Source organism: Zea mays, chromosome 2, assembly GCF_902167145.1.
Source record: "Zea mays cultivar B73 chromosome 2, Zm-B73-REFERENCE-NAM-5.0, whole genome shotgun sequence".
Classification (NCBI taxonomy): domain Eukaryota; kingdom Viridiplantae; phylum Streptophyta; class Magnoliopsida; order Poales; family Poaceae; genus Zea; species Zea mays.
The window spans coordinates 118,248,599-118,269,123 of record NC_050097.1 but is presented as its reverse complement, the minus strand read 5'-3'; the positions used below and the strand labels follow the sequence as shown (position 1 = coordinate 118,269,123).

At 48.0% G+C, this 20,525-nt stretch overlaps 1 protein-coding gene across 2 annotated transcripts; it reads right to left on the bottom strand.

Annotated features, from left to right (window-relative positions):
* Positions 1-9,466: 9,466 nt before the first annotated feature.
* LOC100277967 (uncharacterized) lies at positions 9,467-13,108 on the bottom strand. Of its 2 annotated transcripts, NR_176328.1 has the most exons (2): positions 11,423-13,108; positions 9,467-10,887 (listed from the first exon to the last, which is right to left on the bottom strand). NR_176328.1 is itself a non-coding variant. In NM_001151400.2 (1 exon), the coding sequence occupies exon 1, from the start codon at positions 12,717-12,719 to the stop codon at positions 12,012-12,014; it is 708 nt and encodes a 235-aa protein (NP_001144872.2). In that variant the 5' UTR covers positions 12,720-12,928; the 3' UTR covers positions 11,154-12,011. The 2 variants fall into 2 exon arrangements, 1 of the variants encoding a protein (NP_001144872.2); NM_001151400.2 differs by lacking the exon at positions 9,467-10,887 and having other exon boundaries at positions 11,154-12,928.
* Positions 13,109-20,525: the final 7,417 nt, after the last annotated feature.

Below are 20,525 nucleotides of genomic sequence, written 5' to 3'. Positions count from 1 at the left end.
GGATTTTAATTTCTTGTGAACTCTACTTGCTTACCGAGTCTCCTCTATAGGTGGCCCAACCTAAATTGCAAATATAAGACTAGTTAGTTGCACCTGCTACGTGTCACACTCGAATTTAAGGATAAATCTAGGCACGAATCAAATGTGTGCTAGGATGAAGTCTCACATATATGATGACTCATGGTACAGAAACAAATGTCACATCTTTACTATATAATAAGAGTTATGTATGAAATAGCTAAATGATTACATCATATGAAGACAATGATCCTCTACAACCATAGTTGACTGGAAGACGACGGCCTAGACCTCTCACGAACTCATCGCGACATCCTTCACGCTCCTTATCTTATGGTACCTATTCTTGACCTAGGGGGATGTGAGTACAGCAATGGTGAGCTCACATACGTTCATCGCTCAACAAGTTGTGGGGAATAATGTGCATGAGCTCATTTATGGTGGGGGCTCATGTGAAGTTTAAGGCTTACCAAAGAAGATGGTTAAAGTTGATCATTGCTTTTAATGTTGGTCAAAATTTTATTAGCAGATACTAAGTGTAAGTAGATATCGATCCAATCAAATAAGAGATCACAATTAATAATAAACCCAAAATGCAATGCAAATGAAAAATTAAGTTTAATTCCATAAGTTAATCATGTGAGTGTCCGAGCCGCTCATGACCGTGAGCATGACTGGTATACCAGTTTTACACTCTGTAGAGGTTGCACATATTTATCCATAAGTCGTGTTACCCATTTACCAAGGGACTGTGACTTCCCATTCATCTCTACCAAGGAGACGAGGTAGGGTAGCACTACGTGGCCTTTCCAAAGTTCCACTAGTTCGAGAAAACCCGCTATGGATTTAGGAAGAAGGAAGCATAGGCATCCCTCGTCTAAAAAGCTTTATAGACAGTTCGACCCGAGGACCTCCATATACTCTGCAGCGATGCACTCCCTGCTTGCCCCTTTCGGATAAGGTAATATCTCCCTAGCTTTCCTAATTACTTGGCCAAGGGCGTCCCATTCCACCCTTGTGATAGCAATGTTTTCCCAGGTGGTTGATCCATGTTCCAATTAATACAATAATTTTATCATGAACAATAATTAAACCAACAATATTAATGGAACATGTTCATAATTCATATATATCATTAATCCCAAAAACCAGGTAGAGCGATAGCAAGACTACCCAATAGTTCATTTGTTTGCAAGGTATAGGGTAGACAAAACTAGGGTAACCTATTAGGTCCCAACAAATTAACCTGAGCATGTCACAGTGATTAACAGGAACATTATTATATAAATAAGAGTGATCAATGGCACAACTTGCCTTATACTTGCGATTCCGGGTACTTCAGCATGTTGGTCTTCGAGTTTCTCGTGACCTCGCTGCTACTCATAGCAATACATACAAATAGATAGAGAGTACATAAAAATAACATTACACCAAACATAAGATAAACTGTGTAGGAATATTCTACGCGCCGCTACGAGATCGTAGGTTCGAGAACAACTAAAATCAGAGTTACGAATGAAAAGATATAGTTTTCTAAAGAGTTATGTGATTAACTAGAAAAACTATATTCTATGTTGATAAATATAAATCACATGGGAAAAGATATTCCAAATAACTAGCCAACTCAATCTTAATTTAAGTTATAGCTTTATTATAGATTTATATCTTAATTAGTTTATAATTATGGATAGATTAACTTTGGTTAGCAAGATTAATCTACTATTCTTAGGTTACATGAATATCTAATTATAAAAGCATGTGATATTTTACAAATAATGTTGTTACTGTGTAGCAAATATTTATACAAAGCTAACGCAACTTGAACGGATCAAATCGGAGATAAAACGTGCAAGGTATGAATTTTCTAATTTTTCTTGGATTTATTTCTGTATTATAAATGATTTTCTAGATTTTTATTTACTTAAAACAAGGGCTATGGACTGCGGATACTAATTCTAAATAGTGCAGGGGCTATTCTGAATAAAATTGGACCCGGTCGTAAGGTTCTTTGAACTGGCAGGACTGCGGGTTGGTTTCTTAGAAAGGCGAGGTCTCTTTTGCAAAACTATTCGGTCAAAGAGGTACGCTATGGGGGACAGATATCCCCCGGTTCCACTAGAAGGCTGGAAGGCCTCGCGAAAGACTCTGGGCCCATTATTTCGCAAGGCCACCCCTTTGTGGGCCAGGGGAGGAATCACTAGCAGAATGGATCGACGCAAGATTGGATCAACTCGAGCCCAGATGGCTCAATGGATTCAAACGTTATCCGCAGCATCGATCCGATTCCCCCGCGCAGCGCCCCCAGACGTCGGAACTGAACGAGGATAAGTCGGAAGGATAATAGGGAGATAAGTTCAGTCGGTTCACTATTACTTAGGAGCACATAATTATCATACCCGCATGTAATGCCCCACGGTCGAGTATATAAGGCCTAGGGGCACCCCATCAAACGACAAGTCACTCATTAGCCATCTACACAACTCTCTAGCGTCCTTCATACTAGAGAAACCCCCTGTAACCCACCACATAAAGATCCACACTAGGAAGTAGGGTATTACGCCTCTCTAAGCGGCCCGAACCTGTAGAAAATTGTCTACCGTCTCTCGTGCGCCCAGCATGAACCATCGAGCTACAGTCAGTTACACCGTCCTACCCAAAAGCACCACGAGGGGTAACCTCGGGTGTGCGGTCGGGTCCCAAACACCGACAGCTGGCGCAATGGCCATCACTGATCCAAGCTAGCTCAATGGCCATCACTTTTCAGCACAAGATCGCTCTCCGGCCTGGATCCGTGTTCTGCTTCGGAACCATCTCGTCCATGGCAGACGAAGAAGGGACTCTACACCGTATAGCGGATCCACCGGAGAAAAAGCCTTCCTTGAAAATCTCCGGGAAAGCCGGAACAAAGCAGGAAATAGCGCAACCTCCAGCGCTCCGGGTGAAGACTACCTCCTGCAAGCCAGGAACAGAAAGTTCATTCACCCGGAGAACCCCGTTGTCCACCTCATCCACGGAAAAATCGACACGGATTACAAGGAAAAAAAAGAAACAAATGAGATGAAGGCCCGTCAAGCTGCCCTACTGGTACCTCCGCCCTCAAAGGAGAACAGAAAGAAGCTTGTCATCACGACAACTCCATTCTACCCCGACGTCCTCTTCATCGGGGGGAGTGTGGAAACGTCCCCCATCTCCGATGATGAACCAACTGTGCCTAGGGAAGAACCTCCTCAGTTGGAAGCTCGCCGACGAAGGAACCGACGCCGTAACGCCCGACGACATCATGAAGCCGGAGAACGAGATCTGGCGCAGCCTGTATCGCGAGACGAGATCTCGGAGGGGGGAGAAACTCCAGATGAATGAGTCTTCAGGGAAAGGAGGAACTCCCGCCGACGTGATCGTCGGCAAGCTCAAGAGCAAGCCGAGCAGGAAGCGAGACAGTGTCAAGAGAACCCTCTCTTCGAACGAAACCTGAACCCCAACTTCGCCCGAGCCATGAACACACCGAGCGAGGTCAGTGGAGTATTGGCTCGGATACTCGATGGCCTCCCCCGGACTCTAGACACCGAGGGCTATCGGCGGCTGCTCACTCGGGCAGCTAATCATCTCCTACCTCTCGCTCATCCTCCGAGCGATCTACGACACACCATCAATAGTCGACGGGACGCGTGGAGCTCCATTAATGCTTTGCGTGAACGGCGACACGAGAACGAGATTCGGTGTCGAGAAGAGTATGATCGGGATCATGGCATCCCTGTACGAAGCCAGGCCACCAAGGTTGAGTCGGCAACAGCTTCAACTGGCGGAATGACTCGGGGACGGTCTAGGCAACACATCGGCAACTCCGCTCCCTGGGACTGACACCACAATCATCGACAGGAGGAGACGTGTGGAGTATCAGCACTCACTCCGCATCTTAGGGCCATTCAGTGGCCCCCTAACTTCAAAGTCTCCAACGTCGACAAGTACGAGCCTAAGCAGGACCTGGGAGGCTGGCTAGCTGTCTATACCACCGCTGCCCAGGCCGCTGGGGCAACTGAAGATGTGATGAGTGCGTACTTGCCATTGTCCTCGGGCAAGATGTGTTGCAATGGCTACAACACCTACCCCAACACTGCATCGACGATTGGAGCGACTTCAGTCGGTGTTTTATCGCCAACTTCCAAACTCTCTCCGACAAGCCGGCATAGCCATGGGACCTCAAATCCATCAGGCGTCGAGGGGATGAGACTCTTCGGTCGTACCTCAAAAGATTTCAGACCATGAGACATCGTATTCCTGAAGTTGCAGAAGCAGCAGTGATCGAGGACTTCTACCGAGGATCTAATGACTCGGCCTTCGTCCGATCCATACTACAAAAAGCGCCGACCACTTCCGAACAGCTGTTCAGGGAGGCACATGTCTACATCACCGCCGATGAACGTGCCCAGGACCTCATTGGAGGAATGAAGCCGGCTCCGTCCGCACCATGGTGCGACACGAACCAGCAAATCGACAAGCACTAGGAGAAGAGGCCCCGCGAAGAAGTCCATGCCGCTGGACCACCCGTCTCTCGTGCCCGAGGGGCACCCCGCAGAGGCGAACGAACATTGGATGACATCCTCGACGCCCAGTGCCCGTACCACAAGGATATGCGTCATACTCTTCGGAACTGCAGAGATTTCAAGCACTCCGTTGGGAATGGTCGACCCTTCCAACCTCTACCACCTCCCTCACCACGAGGAGGACCCGGAGAACCTTGACAACCTCAACAGCAGAAAGGGGGAGGAGGCAGAGCATTCCCGCGTGTCGACGGAGAAGTCAACGCCATCTTCGGCGGACACGAGTCACAAGAGAACAAGAGGCAGCAGAAGCTCAATGATCGTCAGATACTAGTGGCGGCCACCAGTGCTCCCGCGCCATATCGATGGTCCAAACACCCGATCACCTTCACTCGGGCAGATCAATGGCTCAACTTCGATCATCCGGGCAAGTACCCGCTCCTCGTCGATCCGATTATCCGAGAGAGCAGGGTAAAAAAGGTGTTAGTGGACGGGGGAAGCAGCATCAACGTCACCTTCCCCCGAACACTCTTAGGCTTGGGAGTCGCACTCAAAGAGCTCCACGAGTCAGACACTCCTTTCTTCGGCATCGTGCCGACTGAAGGAGAATACCCACTCGGACACATCTACATGTCGGTTACCTTCGGAACTCCGGAAAACTACAGAACCGAGTTCCTAAGGTTTCAGGTAGCAAGCTTCGACTGTGGATACAATGCCATCATCGGCAGGCCAGGATTGGCGAAATTCATGGCCATTACGCACTATTCATACATGATATTGAATATGCCGGGACCACAAGGAATCATCACCGTGCACGCTGACTTCCAAGGCGCCGCAGAATGCTTCCGAGTGGCCATTCAGGCGGCCCTCACCATCAAAGCCTGAGGAAGACCTCGCGATACCCGCGAATAAAGCTCAAGCCGTGACCTCTATGCAACCGACTGAGGAAACGAAGAAAATCAACCTCAGGTTCGCTGACGAACGCAAGACTGCCATCATCAACTCTAGCCTGGATGACAAATAGGAAGGCGCGCTCGTCCAGTTTCTGCAAGATAACCGAGACGTATTCGCATGGCAGCCTGCGGATATGTCGGGAGTCCCGAGAGAACTGGCCGAGCACAAACTGAAGGTCTATCCCCAGGCGAGGCCGATCCGACAAAAGTTGCATCGTTTCACGCCCGATAAGAGAGAAGCTATTCGTGCCGAGCTAGCTCGATTAGTCGTAGCAGGATTCATTAGAGAAGTATTGCATCCTGAGTGGTTAGCAAATCATATTCTTGTACTCAAAAAGAATAAAGTGGATTGGCGCATGTGCGTCGACTATACAGATCTCAACAAACACTGTTCGAAGGATCCCTTCGGACTTCCTAGAATAGATTAGGTGGTAGATTCGACCGTCAGATGCTCTATGTTGTCATTCCTGGACTGCTACTCTGGATACCATCAAATCAGTCTGGCGAAAGCAGACAAGGAAAAAACTGCATTCATTACCCCGTTTGGAGCTTTCTGCTATACCTCCATGTTGTTTGGCCTCAAGAACATTGGAGCGACTTACTAGAGAGCTATTCAAACATGCTTAGCCAATCACTGGGGCAAGCGGGTAGAAGCTTATGTCGATGATGTGGTGATTAAAACAGAAAACTCAGAAAACTTCATCGAGGATCTGCAGCTGGTCTTCAACAGCCTGAGGCGGTACCGGTGGAAGCTCAATCCAGAAAAATGTGTCTTTAGAGTGCCAGCTGGGAAGTTGTTCGGATTTATTGTCAGCCACCAAGGAATTGAAGCTAACCCGGAAAAAATCGAGGCTATCATGAGGATGGAAGCACCACAATCACAAAAGAAAGTGCAAAGGCTTACTGGGTGCATGGCAGCTTTAAGCAGGTTCATATCAAGGTTAGGAGAAAAAGGCCTACCATTCTACAAATTGCTCAAGAAGGTGGACAAGTTCCAGTGGACCTCAGAAGCTCAGGAAGCCCTTGATGCACTGAAGAAGTTCTTAACCACACTGCTAGTGCTAAAGCTGCCACACCGAGCCATGCCAAACCAGCTGGCAGAAGATCTATTGTTGTACATCTCTTGCACGACTCACGTGGTGAGCATCGCGTTAGTAGTCGAGCGGGCAGAGGAAGGACACGCATATCCAGTACAGCATCCCGTCTATTTCATCAGTGAAGTTCTGGGACCCTCTAAAATGAAGTATCCCCAAGTTAAAAAACTATTGTACGTAGTACTTCTAACTGCACGCAAGCTCCGTCACTACTTTGACGACCACAAAGTTATAGTAGTCACTGGGTTTCCAATAGGGGATATTCTCCACAACAAAGAAGCCATTGGAAGAATAGTCAAGTGGGCCTGCGAGCTGGGAGCTCACGACATTGAGTTTCAGCCTCGCACTGCAATAAAGACTCAAGCGCTAGTTGACTTCGTATCATAGTGGACCAAGCAATAAGTACCAGATGACTCGGAGGTTGCAGAAGTATGGAGGATGTATTTCGATGGCTCGCTGAAACTGCAGGGAGCAGGCGCGGGGATCCTCTTCATTGCCCCTGGAGGTGAACAACTCAAATATGCTCTTCAGTTGTTATCCTCAGCATCCAATAATGCAGCAGAATATGAAGCTCTGATCCATGGATTGAACATTGCCATATCACTGGGCATTAAGAGGTTGATGGTATACGGAGATTCACTAGTGGTCATAAGTTAGATAAATAAAGAATGGGATTGCTCGAATGATTCTATGGGCATGTACTATACAGCCGTCCAAAAACTGGAAGACAAATTTGAAGGGCTAGAATTTCATCATGTGGAAAGAGATCACAATGCAGCAGCAGACATTGTCGAAACTAGTATCCAGTCAAACTCAGGTCCCACCTGGAATTTTTGTCCAAGAGTTGCCACGCCCGAGCATTTCCTCAGATCAAGCAGAAGAGTGCAATGGTTTGAGCCAGCCAGAGTCTGACTCTAATGACTGGAGGGGGCCTATCATCAGGTATATAAAGAACGAAGAGGAACTGGATGATAAAGCCGCAGCTGAACGCATCGCAAGGCAGTCAGCCCACTACACCCTCATAGGGGACGCACTGTACAGAAGGGGTGCAACAGGAGTCCTCATGAAGTGCATTCCTTCGGTTACTGGGAAGCAACTGCTAAATGAGGTTCACACCGGACAGTGCGGGATACACGCAGCATCCAGAACTCTGGTTGGGAAGGTCTTTAGGTCTGGTTTCTACTGGCCGACGGCAAAGAGTGATGCAGCCGAGTTAGTCCAGAGATGTGAAGCTTGCCAATTTTTATCAAAGCAGCAGCATTTGCCAGCACGGCAACTGCAGACCATACCCGTAACATGGCCATTTGCGTGCTGGGGACTAGACATGATTGGACCGTTCAAGAAAGCTCAGGGAGGCTACACTCACGTGTTGGTCGCCATTGACAAATTCACCAAATGGATAGAATACAAACCCATTGTTTCTCTAACTTCAGCCAAGGCAGTGGAATTCATACAAGATATAATATTCAGGTTTGGGATACCGAATAGCATCATAACTGACCGAGGATCCAATTTCACTAGCTCTGAATTCTTTGATTTCTGTGAACAATGGAGCATCTAGATCAAATATGCGTCAGTAGCACATCCAAGAGCCAACGGTCAGGTCGAAATGGCTAATGGAATGATACTGGAAGCACTCAGGAAGAAAGTCTTCGACAAGAATGAAAAGTTCGCATGGAAGTGGATCAGAGAATTACCTTATGTGGTTTGGAGCCTAAGAACTCAACCCAGTCAAGCTCTGCATGGAAACACCCCCTTCTTCATGGTCTATGGTTTGGAGGCAGTGCTACCCGCCGACCTCAGGTTTGGGGCACTAAGGCTGATATTCGAAAACATAGCTGAAGCAGAAGCTACCAGGCTAGAAGATATTGACATACTGGAAGAAGAGTGTTTGAATGCAGTAATTCAGTCAGCTAGATACCAGCAGACCCTAAGGCGCTATCATGATAAGACTATATGACATTGATCCTTCGTAGTGGGAGACTTGGTCCTTCGCCAAATTCTAACGGGAGAAGGACGGCACAAATTATCGCCGCTATGGGAAGGGTCGTTCATGGTGTCGGAGGGCACTCGACCAGGATCATATCGGCTTACTCAAATGGATGGCACGGAAGTAGGGAATTCATGGAATATAGAACACCTCAGGAAGTTTTACCCTTAGCAAGAACTATCAGAGCAATGTTGTATTTTGTAATTGGAAAAGACGTCTTCAATTTAAGATTTCACTCTCAAAAGCATTCAAACTATTGGTTATCCATCAACTTCTACCTGATTAAACTTGGAATCAAAACACTTACTCGACATAGGGTGACCACTATACCCTACTAACGGAGCAATCAGCTTAAGTCGGAGACGACTTAAGACGGCGCAACATGCTCGCACTTACTCGACTTAGGGTGACCACTATACCCTACTAACGGAGCAATCGGCTTAAGTCGACAACGACTTAAGATGGTGCAACATGCTCGTGCTTACTCGACTTAGGGTGACCACTATACCCTACTAACTGAGCAATCGACTTAAGTCGGCAATGACTTAAGATGGTGCAACATGCTCGCGCTTACTCGACTTGGGGTGACCACTATACCCTACTAACGGAGAAGTCGGCTTAAGCCGACAATGACTTAAGATGGCGTAACATGCTCACAACTACTCGTCATAGGGCGATCTCTATGCCTTGTCTGTGGCAGAACCTCCAAGTTATTGGGCCCACATGCACTTGTCCTTGTCCCAAAGACCTCAGACGGCTATGCATGTGCACCAGATAACTTAACAGCATCTGTCTGATTGCCCCAAGGACATCGGATAAACCACTTACAACCAGAACCGCGGGATTAAGTAACACAAATCACACACACCAATATTGTTGCAGCGGAAATCTTACTACCAAATTTTACAGGTTACAAAAAAATTACATTAGTTTATCGGAGTGATTACAAAAGTATAAGTTTGAAATATATATGCTAGCTCAAGGGATCATCCTCAATAAGAAGTATAGAAGGGTTACTTAGACTTATAAGAAGGCCGAGCCCACCGGCACTTAACACCATCAACAATAGCACAAAGTTAGAACCTGAAAAACAACAGGGAATAAAACCCTGAGTATGGAATTACTCAGCAAGACTTACCCGACTAAAGAAAAGACTCTCAAGGGTATGCTGGCTTAAGGGAGTCAAGGTAAGGCTTATCAATAATCAATGACTCTGTTTGCAGAAATGCTTACTAAAGTGGATCCTTAAAAATCCAATTTTAATTTGTCAGGTTAAGTAAGATTACCTATAACTAGAGTTCTTTCTACCCTAGTTCAATCACTTGACCTGCACTAGCCAATTTCTTAACAATCCCTTCATCTTTACTGGAGTTCTACGTATAAGTCAGTGACAAAGTCTTCATAACCGCGAAGGTACGGCGATCCGAATCGATTATACTCAGCTGAGGATCTCCAATCACACGACATATGTAGCACTTAACCCTTGCATATGTCAACCCGCCACCGGGGTTCTTAAGACCAGATCAGGTTCACGTCAACCGAGAGCACAGATACACCACCGTCCAGCCTCTTGCGACGGAGGGTACACGCTACTCTCGCCACCGCTCCACGCCCATTCCGTGTTATCTTATTCTGGCCTTAGTCTACCCGAGGCAAGGCTTACCCATGACGAGGCATGTGACCAGTTAAAGGGTCCTCGGTCAGCAGGCCTACATCGACACGGTCCTTAATCGACTCAGACGGAGACACTACACCGAGACTCCTTTCTCGTGCAAGTCACCCGCCCGGTCTCAGCTTAATCATTTCAAACCCAAAGTTTGGTACCTGACAGAGGTACATCTTTTCCGATGTTGAACCCATCACGACCAAGATGGATCCACCATCAAGTTTTATTTTCAAAAACATCCCACCCACTTTTGCCACATCATCTTTTGTAAAAACAAAACATTTTGTTTTTCTAGAGCAAGGCTAAGCATAAAAATTCTTTTGTAAAACGGGTGATCAAGGAAGGTAATCAAATTCAAGGAAGGTAATGCAAGAATTGTTTTAGCAATCAACTCCTATCACCTAATGCATCAAACAAGTGAGAAAGATTTTAAAAGCATCAAGGAGGTGGCAAATGCACCAGGGCTTGCCTGAGTAACACTAGGTTAGTATTGTTAGACGACGTTTGCTTGACGAGTAGCCTTTGTCTTGGTACTTGATCGGGTTATCCATCTGCATCATCCTGCGGGTTAGCCCGCGCTTGGGGTCGACTTGGCTTGTCTTCTGCATCACGCGATTATATAACGTACCTGAATGAAATGCATTATGCACATGAATGCATATAGACAGGAATATTTTAAACCTAAAAAGTATTACGCGATAGCGAATTAAACGCCTAGCGGCGAGGCGTTGCACCGTTTTATTCGGAAACACTAGTTATCAGCGTATGACTAAGCGTAATAATTACGCTTCTCGAACCTATCGCAAACATCACGAACAACAACTATACACATTAAATACAATTAGCCTACACAACTCACCAGCTAATTGATTAGATGCTAACCTTATCCCTTGTTTTATAAATTATACTACATCTTTATAAGTGATTAAAATATTTTAACATCACACATGCCTACCAAAATTCTACTCGGTCCACTAATTCAGCTAAGTGACTAAAATAGCGAAATAATTCGCCATAGCTCAATCTGGCTCGACAATCGCAAGAACTGTGAAGTCGGCGAGAGGTTCGTGACTTACGCAATTTATCGAGCACCTTAATGCGCCTCGAACTAGCACATCAATTTATGCAACGATCGAACTATTTTGGATAATTTATCAGCTTACCGTTTCAATAGCTGACTCGAATCCACGAGATCGGTAGTGATTTTTCGATCCAGGCAATTGTCGAGCGCTTGGGGAATATCGCGCTGCTAGCTTTGTCTTCACCCGATTCATGGGATTCTTGATGACGCGCGGAACGACGACGAGATCGAGTCTGGAGCGAGCTGGCGAGATGGAATCCGAGCAGGGTCGACGACTGGCGACCACTACAGACAGGAGTTGGGGCGAACTGCGTGCAGAAGAGCGGGTCGGACACTCAGCGGCCGAGCAGACCCGACCCAGTAGCGAGAACAAACAGAGGGGGCGAGCTGGAGTATGGACAGAGCCGAGCTGGGCGACTGGGTGAGATCCGGGCTAGGGGAAAGCTCTGGCCATGGGAATTCTGGGTGGAAGCAGAGGCGAGCAAAATGGATGGCGAGCTCGCGCGCGCAGGAAGCAAGAAACAACCGCGCGACCAACAGAGGAGCCAGGGGCGCGCGAGATCCGGAAATCCAGGGTGCTGGGCGTGCGCAAGGAGACACGCGCGCGCAGGAAAATTCACGGCGCGGCGATCAGGGAGCTCGACCGGGCGAGCAGCAGGGAGCAAGGCGAGCTAGAGACGGCCGAGCCAGGCGCGCGGCGCTGGGCAGTTTGGCGCAGCGAGCTGAGCAGGGAGATGAAAAGCGGCTGCGCGCAGGACTGAATCCGAGCAGGGAAGCAGGCGCGCGTGGGGGCAAGAACCAGGGCGCACGGCACATGGGAGCTCCGGCCATGGAGATGAGGAGAGAGAGGAACGCCGACCAGGGTAGAGGATGTGCTGGGGGAAGAACCGCTCAGCTGCCACGGCTACGAGCGAGCAGGGTGAGGGGGAGGAGCACGACACCAGGGAGAATCTCGGCGAGCAGAGAAGAGCAGAGGGAGCTCGGCGAGCATGGCAAGGGCCCGCGGCCAAGGGAAGATGAGCAGGGGCGAGCCGGAGACCAACACGGCGCGCGGCCATAGGAGAGGCCTCAGCAACCAGGAGGAGCAGAGGACGCCGGCGAGGGAGATCCACGAGCTGGGGAGGGCTCGGCGAGCAAGAAGCAAAGCACCCGGGCGCGACGCAGGGTGCTCCGGCAAGCTGCAGAGCGCGCGTCCAGGGAAGAAACCGAACTAAATCGAGCGCACAGGGAGACAGACCGCCTGGCGCGGTTGGGGAAAAGGAGCGGCGTTGGAGCGAGCTTGAAGAAATCTCCATGGCGTGCAGGAAGTTGGGGTAGGGGCAGGGCCGAGTGCCGTCCTGGGCGAGGAGCCAGGATACCGCGACAGACGTGGACGCCATGGCAGCTCGTCAGGGAACGAGAGGAACATTGAAGAGAGAGAGCACGGCAGGGTATTTGAAGAGTCCCAGGGCGGCGCCGTGAGGAGATAAACACCGGCAGCCAGGATTTTTGTAAGCCAAAGCGGCGCAGAGGATAACGCCGGCGAGCTGGAGGGAGGAGAACTATTGCCGACGTGCGGCAGAGGAAGACGCTGAGCGCAGAAAAATCCAGGGAGTAGAGCGGCGGCTGCAAAATTCCAACCGAGAGAGAGCGGATGAGATCGGCTGAGATCTTTTTCAGATTTTTTCCACTTTTCTGTTTATTTTATTAATAAAATTACCAATATTTGATGACGATTTCTAGCGATAACAAAAAGGTCGGCAATACTTGCGACACAGTTCAGTTTGATTCGAAATCTGATAAATTTACCTGCGGTCTGAACATCTAGTTCCACGGCCACGGATGATTTACTAGTGAATCAAGGCTCAATTACTGATCCACGTACGTGATTTTACAGTGGACGAGTGGGAACCAAATTGTTTAATAATTGGTTACATCCGAAGATTTGGATCCAGGCGAGAACAACAGACCGAAATAAACTGATTTCGGCACTAATAATTTGTTCGGCATGATTCGACCGCAATTAGTTGAAACCAGATCCACTACTGTACACGTGTTTCCGTCGCCAAAACAGCATGCAGACGGAAAAATTGGATCTTAACCTCGCGCACGAGTTCGCGCGACACAGATTATTTTGCCCCGAACATTTTAGTCGTTGAGTTCAAATTAATCTGTCCGGGATAAAAAGGCGTAGAAGGAGGTCGAGCTTCTGAATTCGGATTCGCGCGGCGATGAATTTCAATTAATCATCAGACGCACCGATTTTCGGAACGACGATGTTCCGAACATCACGAAAATTTTGGAAGAGCCCGAATAAATATAAGTAAAAATGATGTCGCACTCGCGACAAACGGAACAGATGCGATATTAAAATCGCGATAAGCGAGGATGATTAAAATTTAAAATTCGTGTTATCCACTGATATTGCGTGCTTAAATCCGTACTCGTTATCGAGCGGAATATAAACACCAGGGTGTTACATTACCAGCTGATCAATTGGCATAAATTAGGAAAAGATTCCAAAAACCAGCATGCCACACTTACTTCTGCAAACGTTCATAACGACTGTTGAAATATAAACAGCAGAAACAAAATGTTATAGCTTTCAGCGCCAAGAACACATTCTTATATCCTACCAAGTATTCGAGCGCACTGATCACACACACATATAGTTCACAAATGCATTCAGTATCTTCTAAACACAGCAAAACTTCTCTATTTGGCAATGTCTTTCGCAGGAGCAACCAAGGAGGAAGGGCGACTCGAAGCATCAGGCGTATGGCTTTGTCCATAGCCTTGTCAAGATTTGTCTGCAACAATGTCATCAGGAACAACTACACCGGGCCTTCTCATCAAGATTTGCCCCGCGCGAATGGCTTTGTCCATAGCCTTGTCACGCTGGGCTTTTAGAGCAGCGCAGTTGTCCTCTACAACTTTGGTAGCCAGTCGAGCAGCCTCTAGCTCCTGGGCGACTGGTCTCTTGGAGGCACGCATATCTTTGATGATGGAGTCCTTGCTTGACACTAACTGCCTAAGCCGCAGGATCTCATCCTGGGATACTTGCAGTTCATGACGATGATGATCCAGATCTGTCATGGTAAAACGGTGGCTCCTTTCCAAGATAGTTAAGGAAGTGCTGGCATCACGATACAACCTATCCAGATTATCGCGAGAGGCTGCAAGTGCTCGTTTCTTCTCCTACAAACAAGAATCAACTCTCAAGCATCTAGTAAGCAGTAAAATCACGGCAGATCCAATTAAGTAAGCTTACCTCGTTAGCCGCCCTTTCAGAATCAAGCCGAGCATTAAGAGAAGAATTCAAAGAATATGCATCGTCTAAAGAAGTAGAAACCCGAGCCAGGTCGATCTAACCTTGGGAATACTTCTCCTCAAGCTCGGAGTACTGTCGGGTTGAGTCGGCTTGATGTTGAAGATGTTTCTCCTCAAGCTCAGAGTACCGCCGGGTCATATCTGACAAAAAGCAGTCGAAGAAGGATACACGGTTAAAAACAAATTAATCAATCAGCCAAGGAAGAAACAAAGATACCAACCAGCATTTGACACTTTCAAATCAGCTATTTGTTTCTAAAGCAGCAATGGATTCCACTGCATAAGAGACAGAGCTCCTTCTGGGATAGTGGCACCATGTGATTTCAATTGAGTAGACATCCCGTCAACCAAAGCCTGTTATTAAAAACGAATGAGTATAAAGAAAGTGATTTACCAGGAGGAATGACAGAACAAAAAGAGCTAAGTCACCTGAAGATTAGAAAAGAATGAGGGCAATCCCAAGTCACAAGAAGCTGTGTTGTAGCTCGACGAATGAAGATCAACTGGAACAATCTAAAGAGTATTGTCAGGGGTTGATTCAGCTCCGCTAGCAGATATTAGAATTCTGGCATCCGGCTCGTCGACCTCCAAGGCGACTCCCTCACTCGAAGCTAAAGAAGTATGCATCGCTATCACTCCATCAGATCGTGGTGGAGGCGACCCGACGTGGACGTCCATGGAGGTGTGGGAAGGAGATCTCGCTCGGACACCCTCGGGGGCTGGGTTGCAGCTCGCACTACCCATCGGAGCTGGATCACTACCGGCAACACCCTTGGGGGCTGGGTTGCAGCTTGCGCTACCCACCAGAGCCGGATCATTACTGGCGACACCCTCGGGGGCTAGGTAACCGCCAGCATCACCCTTAGGGGCTGGGTTTTCTGCAACAGCCACCTCTAAGGCTGAAGGATCCTCAGTCACCTCCATGGGAGTCAGGCAATCCTGACCAACTTCTTGACACCGAAGACTACCTTCCAAAGTCGACGATGCGCGAGATACCGCCCGGGATACCTCTAATCCCGCGTCTGGAGCGTCAGAGCAAACATTCATCATATCATCAATAGTCGGTTCCAACAGCATATCTTCAGGAATGACATCCTCAAGGGCCTGATCAAGATCTGTTATGGATAAATCTTGAAGGATAACAAGAGCAGACAGAGCTGGAGAAGGAATATCACTATCCCCCCTACTACCTCTGTAACGCCGGCTATTCTTATGAATTAGCAGAACTTCTTCTTCCTCTTCTTCGTCCTTGTCAAAAATGCGGACAATAGATGGTGCAGGATCACACCCATTGGGGTCAGCTTCAACAGGATCACACCCATTGGGCTCAGCTTCAACAAGGTTACACCCATTAGGGTCAGTTTCAACAGGATCACACCCATTGGGGTCAGCTAGTGCACGGATACACTCGTTGGGGTCAGTTGGTGCACGGTCACACCCATTGGGGTCAGCTTCAGCAGGTACACCACCAGTGGGGTCAACTTTAGTAAAGACCTATGTTGGTACTTCTTTGCAAATAGGAGCAGAAGGTCCAGCATCCTGATCCAAGCATGACAGTCGTCGAAGCCGTTTCTTTTTCTTCTTCTTTTCCTCAGCAGGCGCAGTTGGGTGGCTGACTTGGCGAAGACGCTTTGGGCGAGTACCCTCAGGTTTTCGGGTGTCCACTGTTTTGACAGTCTCTGGTATAATCGCAACAGCCATTGTTTTAGCAGGGGCCGAGTCAGAAGATTCTCCAGCCAACATATCGAGTACAACATTTATTTCTGCATCATCTGGACTCGTTGGCATCTCAAAATGAACTTGCCTCTCATCATTCGGAAGATCACAAAGAGAAGCAACCAAGACCTCAATATCTTCAGGAGAGGGTCGCACTCTAAGACCCAGACCACTATCACCAGCAGGAGGATTGGACACGAAATTGAAAAAGGACTTAGAAGGTGGCAGATTCCAAGCAGAGTAGGCAACAGGAGCACCAACATTTGATACTTTGCCTCTCAAGACATGTCTAGTCGGCTCACCAGATCCTCAGCAGGAATTCTCCTATTGGTAACCCGAGTCGAGTCGGTAACACCAGTGTACAAGTAAGTAGGGTATGCTTTGTTCTTCAGGGGCTGAATATTCTTAAAAACAAAGTCAGCAACCACAGCCTTGGTGGTCAGACCCCTCTCCTTCAGCAGACAGATTTCAGCAAGCAGAACCCTAGCTTCTGTTACTTCCAAGGCAGTAGGAGACTAAATCCAACTCGGAGTGCGCACATCGGGTTGTCTCCCTGACCGAGGGGGAGGGACTAGCCATGGTTTTCCACAATAAACCACTCAAGGCGCCACCCTTTAATGTTGTCCTTAAGAGGAACGTCAAGGTATTCTGTTTTCCTCCCGCGGCGCATCTCCAGACTCGCACCACCCACGAGCTGGTGCTGCCCCCCAGCCATCCTAGGCCGACAGTGATACAAATACTTCCATAAACCGAAGTGGGGAAGAATTCTGAGGTAGGCCTCACTAAGATGAACAAAGATAGAAATTTGCAAAATGGAATTGGGATTCAGATGAGTCAGGTTTAGATTGTAAAAGCAAGGAGACAGCGGAAGAAGGGAGAAATGGGAAGAGCAAGGCCGCGGATAAGAAAAGGGACGTAGACAATGGACTCGTGGGTATCTTTTGTCGGGACAGTGACCCCACGGCAAATCCGCCAAGAACAAAACTCCTTCGGAGGAAGAACTCCAACATCGACAAGGCGGAGGAGATCCGATTCCGAGACAACAGACATATGGTTACCTGCGAAGGGCAACTGGCTGTTGGGGTCGATGGGAGGAATGACCACCGCAGCAGAATTCTGGTTCTTCCGCTTGGGCGCCATCGCAATCTCGTCGGTGGATTGAACGGAAGCGAAATCAGAGGGAAACAGAGGAATGTTTTGAGGCAGAAAGGTGAAGTTAGGGCTCAGAACGCAGAGGCGTGCGGCGACGTGATCTAAATGGGGTTTTCCCGGGTTGGGCACCATTTCTAAAAAGTGCTAAGTCATCACTCGGGAAAAACAAGATTTCCTGGCATAACTCAGCTGTTATCTCTAAAAAACACTGGCGTCGTCAAGCACCACTCGGCTGTTACCTCTAAAATGCCAACATGGCCCAGCGTAACTTGGCTGTTACCTCTAAAACGCCGACATGGCCCAGCATAACTCGGCTGTTACCTCTAAAACGCCGACATAGCCCAGAGTAACTCGGCTGTTGCCTCTAAGACGCCGACGTCGCCAAGCACCACTCGGTTGTTACCTCTAAAACGCCAGTGTGGCCCAGCGTAACTTAGTTGTTACTTCTAAAACGCCGACGTGATCTAGCATAACTTGGCTGTTACCTCAAAAACGCCGGTGTGGTCCAGAGCAGCTCGACAGTTACTTCTAAAAGACACCGGCAATGCCTGCCATAACTCAGCTGTTTTCTCTATGTAAATGCTGGCAGAACCAAATACGACTCAGCAATTACCAGTCGTTACTCGGGTGTTATCTCTAAAAACGACGGCAGCGCTGGGCATGAATACAAGCAATCGATTGACTATAAAAGAACGATGGAAAAGCGAAAGAGATACTCAGAACAAGCTGAAATTTTCTTCAATATATAAAGAAGGGAAGTTCTTCCACAAACTCAAAGACCAACTCATTATGAGCCGGCCTTCCTTCCCTTTTTCTCTACATTACACTACTACATCACTACACTACTTACACTACACTATACTACTAACTACTACTACTAATACTACTTCTACTACTAATTATCTATACTAATATTTAAGCCAGTGGCGCTTTGCCACTGTCCTTGCTGCTGCCGCTGTCGTCCTTGCCACTGTCGTCGTCGTCGCCCTTGCCGTCGCCATCACCGCCGTCGTCGCCTCCATCGCCACCGTCGCCCTCGTCGTCGTCATCACCACCGCTCTCCTCCTCGAACGAGTCGGAGGAGTTCTCCTCGTCCGAGGAGATCTCCGACTCATCTGAGCCCTCGAGCTCGGAGCGCTCGACGACACGGATGTACGTCCACACCTCGGCAGCGATCCCCTGGGAATCGTCCGAGTCATCGGACGACATCGGGGGAGAGGCGTAGACCGGCGACCCCTCGGACTCGGAGGAAAACTCCTCCTCCAAGTACTCGGAGTCACCAAAGTCCTCCGAGGGGGGACTTGGCTCGCGCTTCCGCTTGTTGCTGGAGTGGTGCAACGAACTTCCGCCCTTCTTGTTCTTGCCCATAGTTTATTGGAAGAGAAGAGAAAAGTGGAGAATAAGCAACAAACGGTCGAGAGATGTGTGAAGACACCAGTGAAGCAGGCAGACTATTTATAGAGGTGGGGAGCAACCGCTCATCTCCTACCACGGTCACTAAACAGTCACAAATATTCAATAAGCCACTCAAATCGTCTGGAAACAAGTCAGGAGGCAGACGTTGTTTCACGTAACACGACACCATTGGGACTAAGGTCAACTGCTTGGACGATATGATTACACCCCGTGGTCACGTCAAGTTACTACTCAAGGGCAGTTTGCTAAACGCTCAACGCACCAAGCTGTCCCTTGGCTACACCCATTGGGGGGGACGTCCAGGAATTTTCAATAGATTTTCCCAAGCAGTCACATACATACAGTATACACAATGAATGTATCAAGACAGAAGGAAGATATCGATAGAGATCGGAGGAAAGCCAAAAATAGCTACTGAAGTACAAGTCTAATCAACAGAAGCATTGAAGCACGAAGCGAAATGAAGACCAGCCAAGAGCCATCTACCGGACGTCCAATCTATCACCGATCAAATAAATTTCAAACCTAACAGGACATGGGTAGACCGCGTTGCTGATCTCAAAGGTAAGAATTAAAGACAATAGGTTGATCTCTAAAAGCATAAGCTAATGATATAATGCCAAATTCTAAGGCATGAGATGAAGACCTTTGAGTGGATTATTTTCAGTAATCCACTCAAAACTCGGGGGCTACACCCAATGAGTTCTCAACCCCGAAGGCAGAACGCTGATCTCTAGGGCATGGAACGACGATGAAATGCTGATTTCTAAAGCATGGGACGAAGATGAATCAACGACTTCTAAAAAGCAGGAGATGAAGACCTTTGAGTGGATTATTCTCAATAATCCACTCAAAGCTCGGGGGCTACATGCATTGGGTGCACCTCCGGTGCACCCAATGAATCTTCAACCCCTAAAGACGAAATGTTGATCTCTAAAGCATAAGCTGGTAACCAAGGACTAATCTCTGAAATATAAAGCGAAGACCGCAGAAAGAGCGGAAGAATATAACAGAAGTTTGTTTTTACCGGACCGATCAAAGTTCAGAAGCAACGACTTGACAGGTGTACTGTCAAAGCATCCATAGTCTAAAATCAAAACTGCAAGCTGGACCTAGAATCTTTGGGCCGATTGTTTCAAAATCAACTCAAAGATTGGGGGCTTGTGGGGGACAAATATCCCCCGGGTCCACTAGAAGGCTGGAAGGCCTCGCGAAAGACTCTGGGCCCATTATTTCGCAAGGCCACCCCTTCGTGGGCCAGGGGAGGAATCACTGGCAGAAAGGATCGACGCAAGATTGGATCAACTCGAGCCCAGATGGCTCAATGGATTCAAATGTTATCCGCAGCATCGATCTGATTCCCCCGCGCAGCGCCCCCAGACGTCGGAACTGAACGAGGATAAGTCAGAAGGATAATAGGGAGATAAGTTCAGTCGGTTCACTATTACTTAGGAGCACATAGTTATCATACCTGCATGTAATGCCCCACGGTCCAGTATATAAGGCCCAGGGGGCACCCCATCAAACGACAGGTCACTCATTAGCCATCTACACAATTCTCTAGCGTCCTTCATACTAGAGAATCCCCCTGT

Excerpts from the sequence above, each read along its gene's own strand:
- LOC100277967 (NM_001151400.2), bottom strand. The coding sequence starts at position 12,719 with ATGGCGTCCACGTCTGTCGCGGTATCCTGGCTCCTCGCCCAGGACGGC.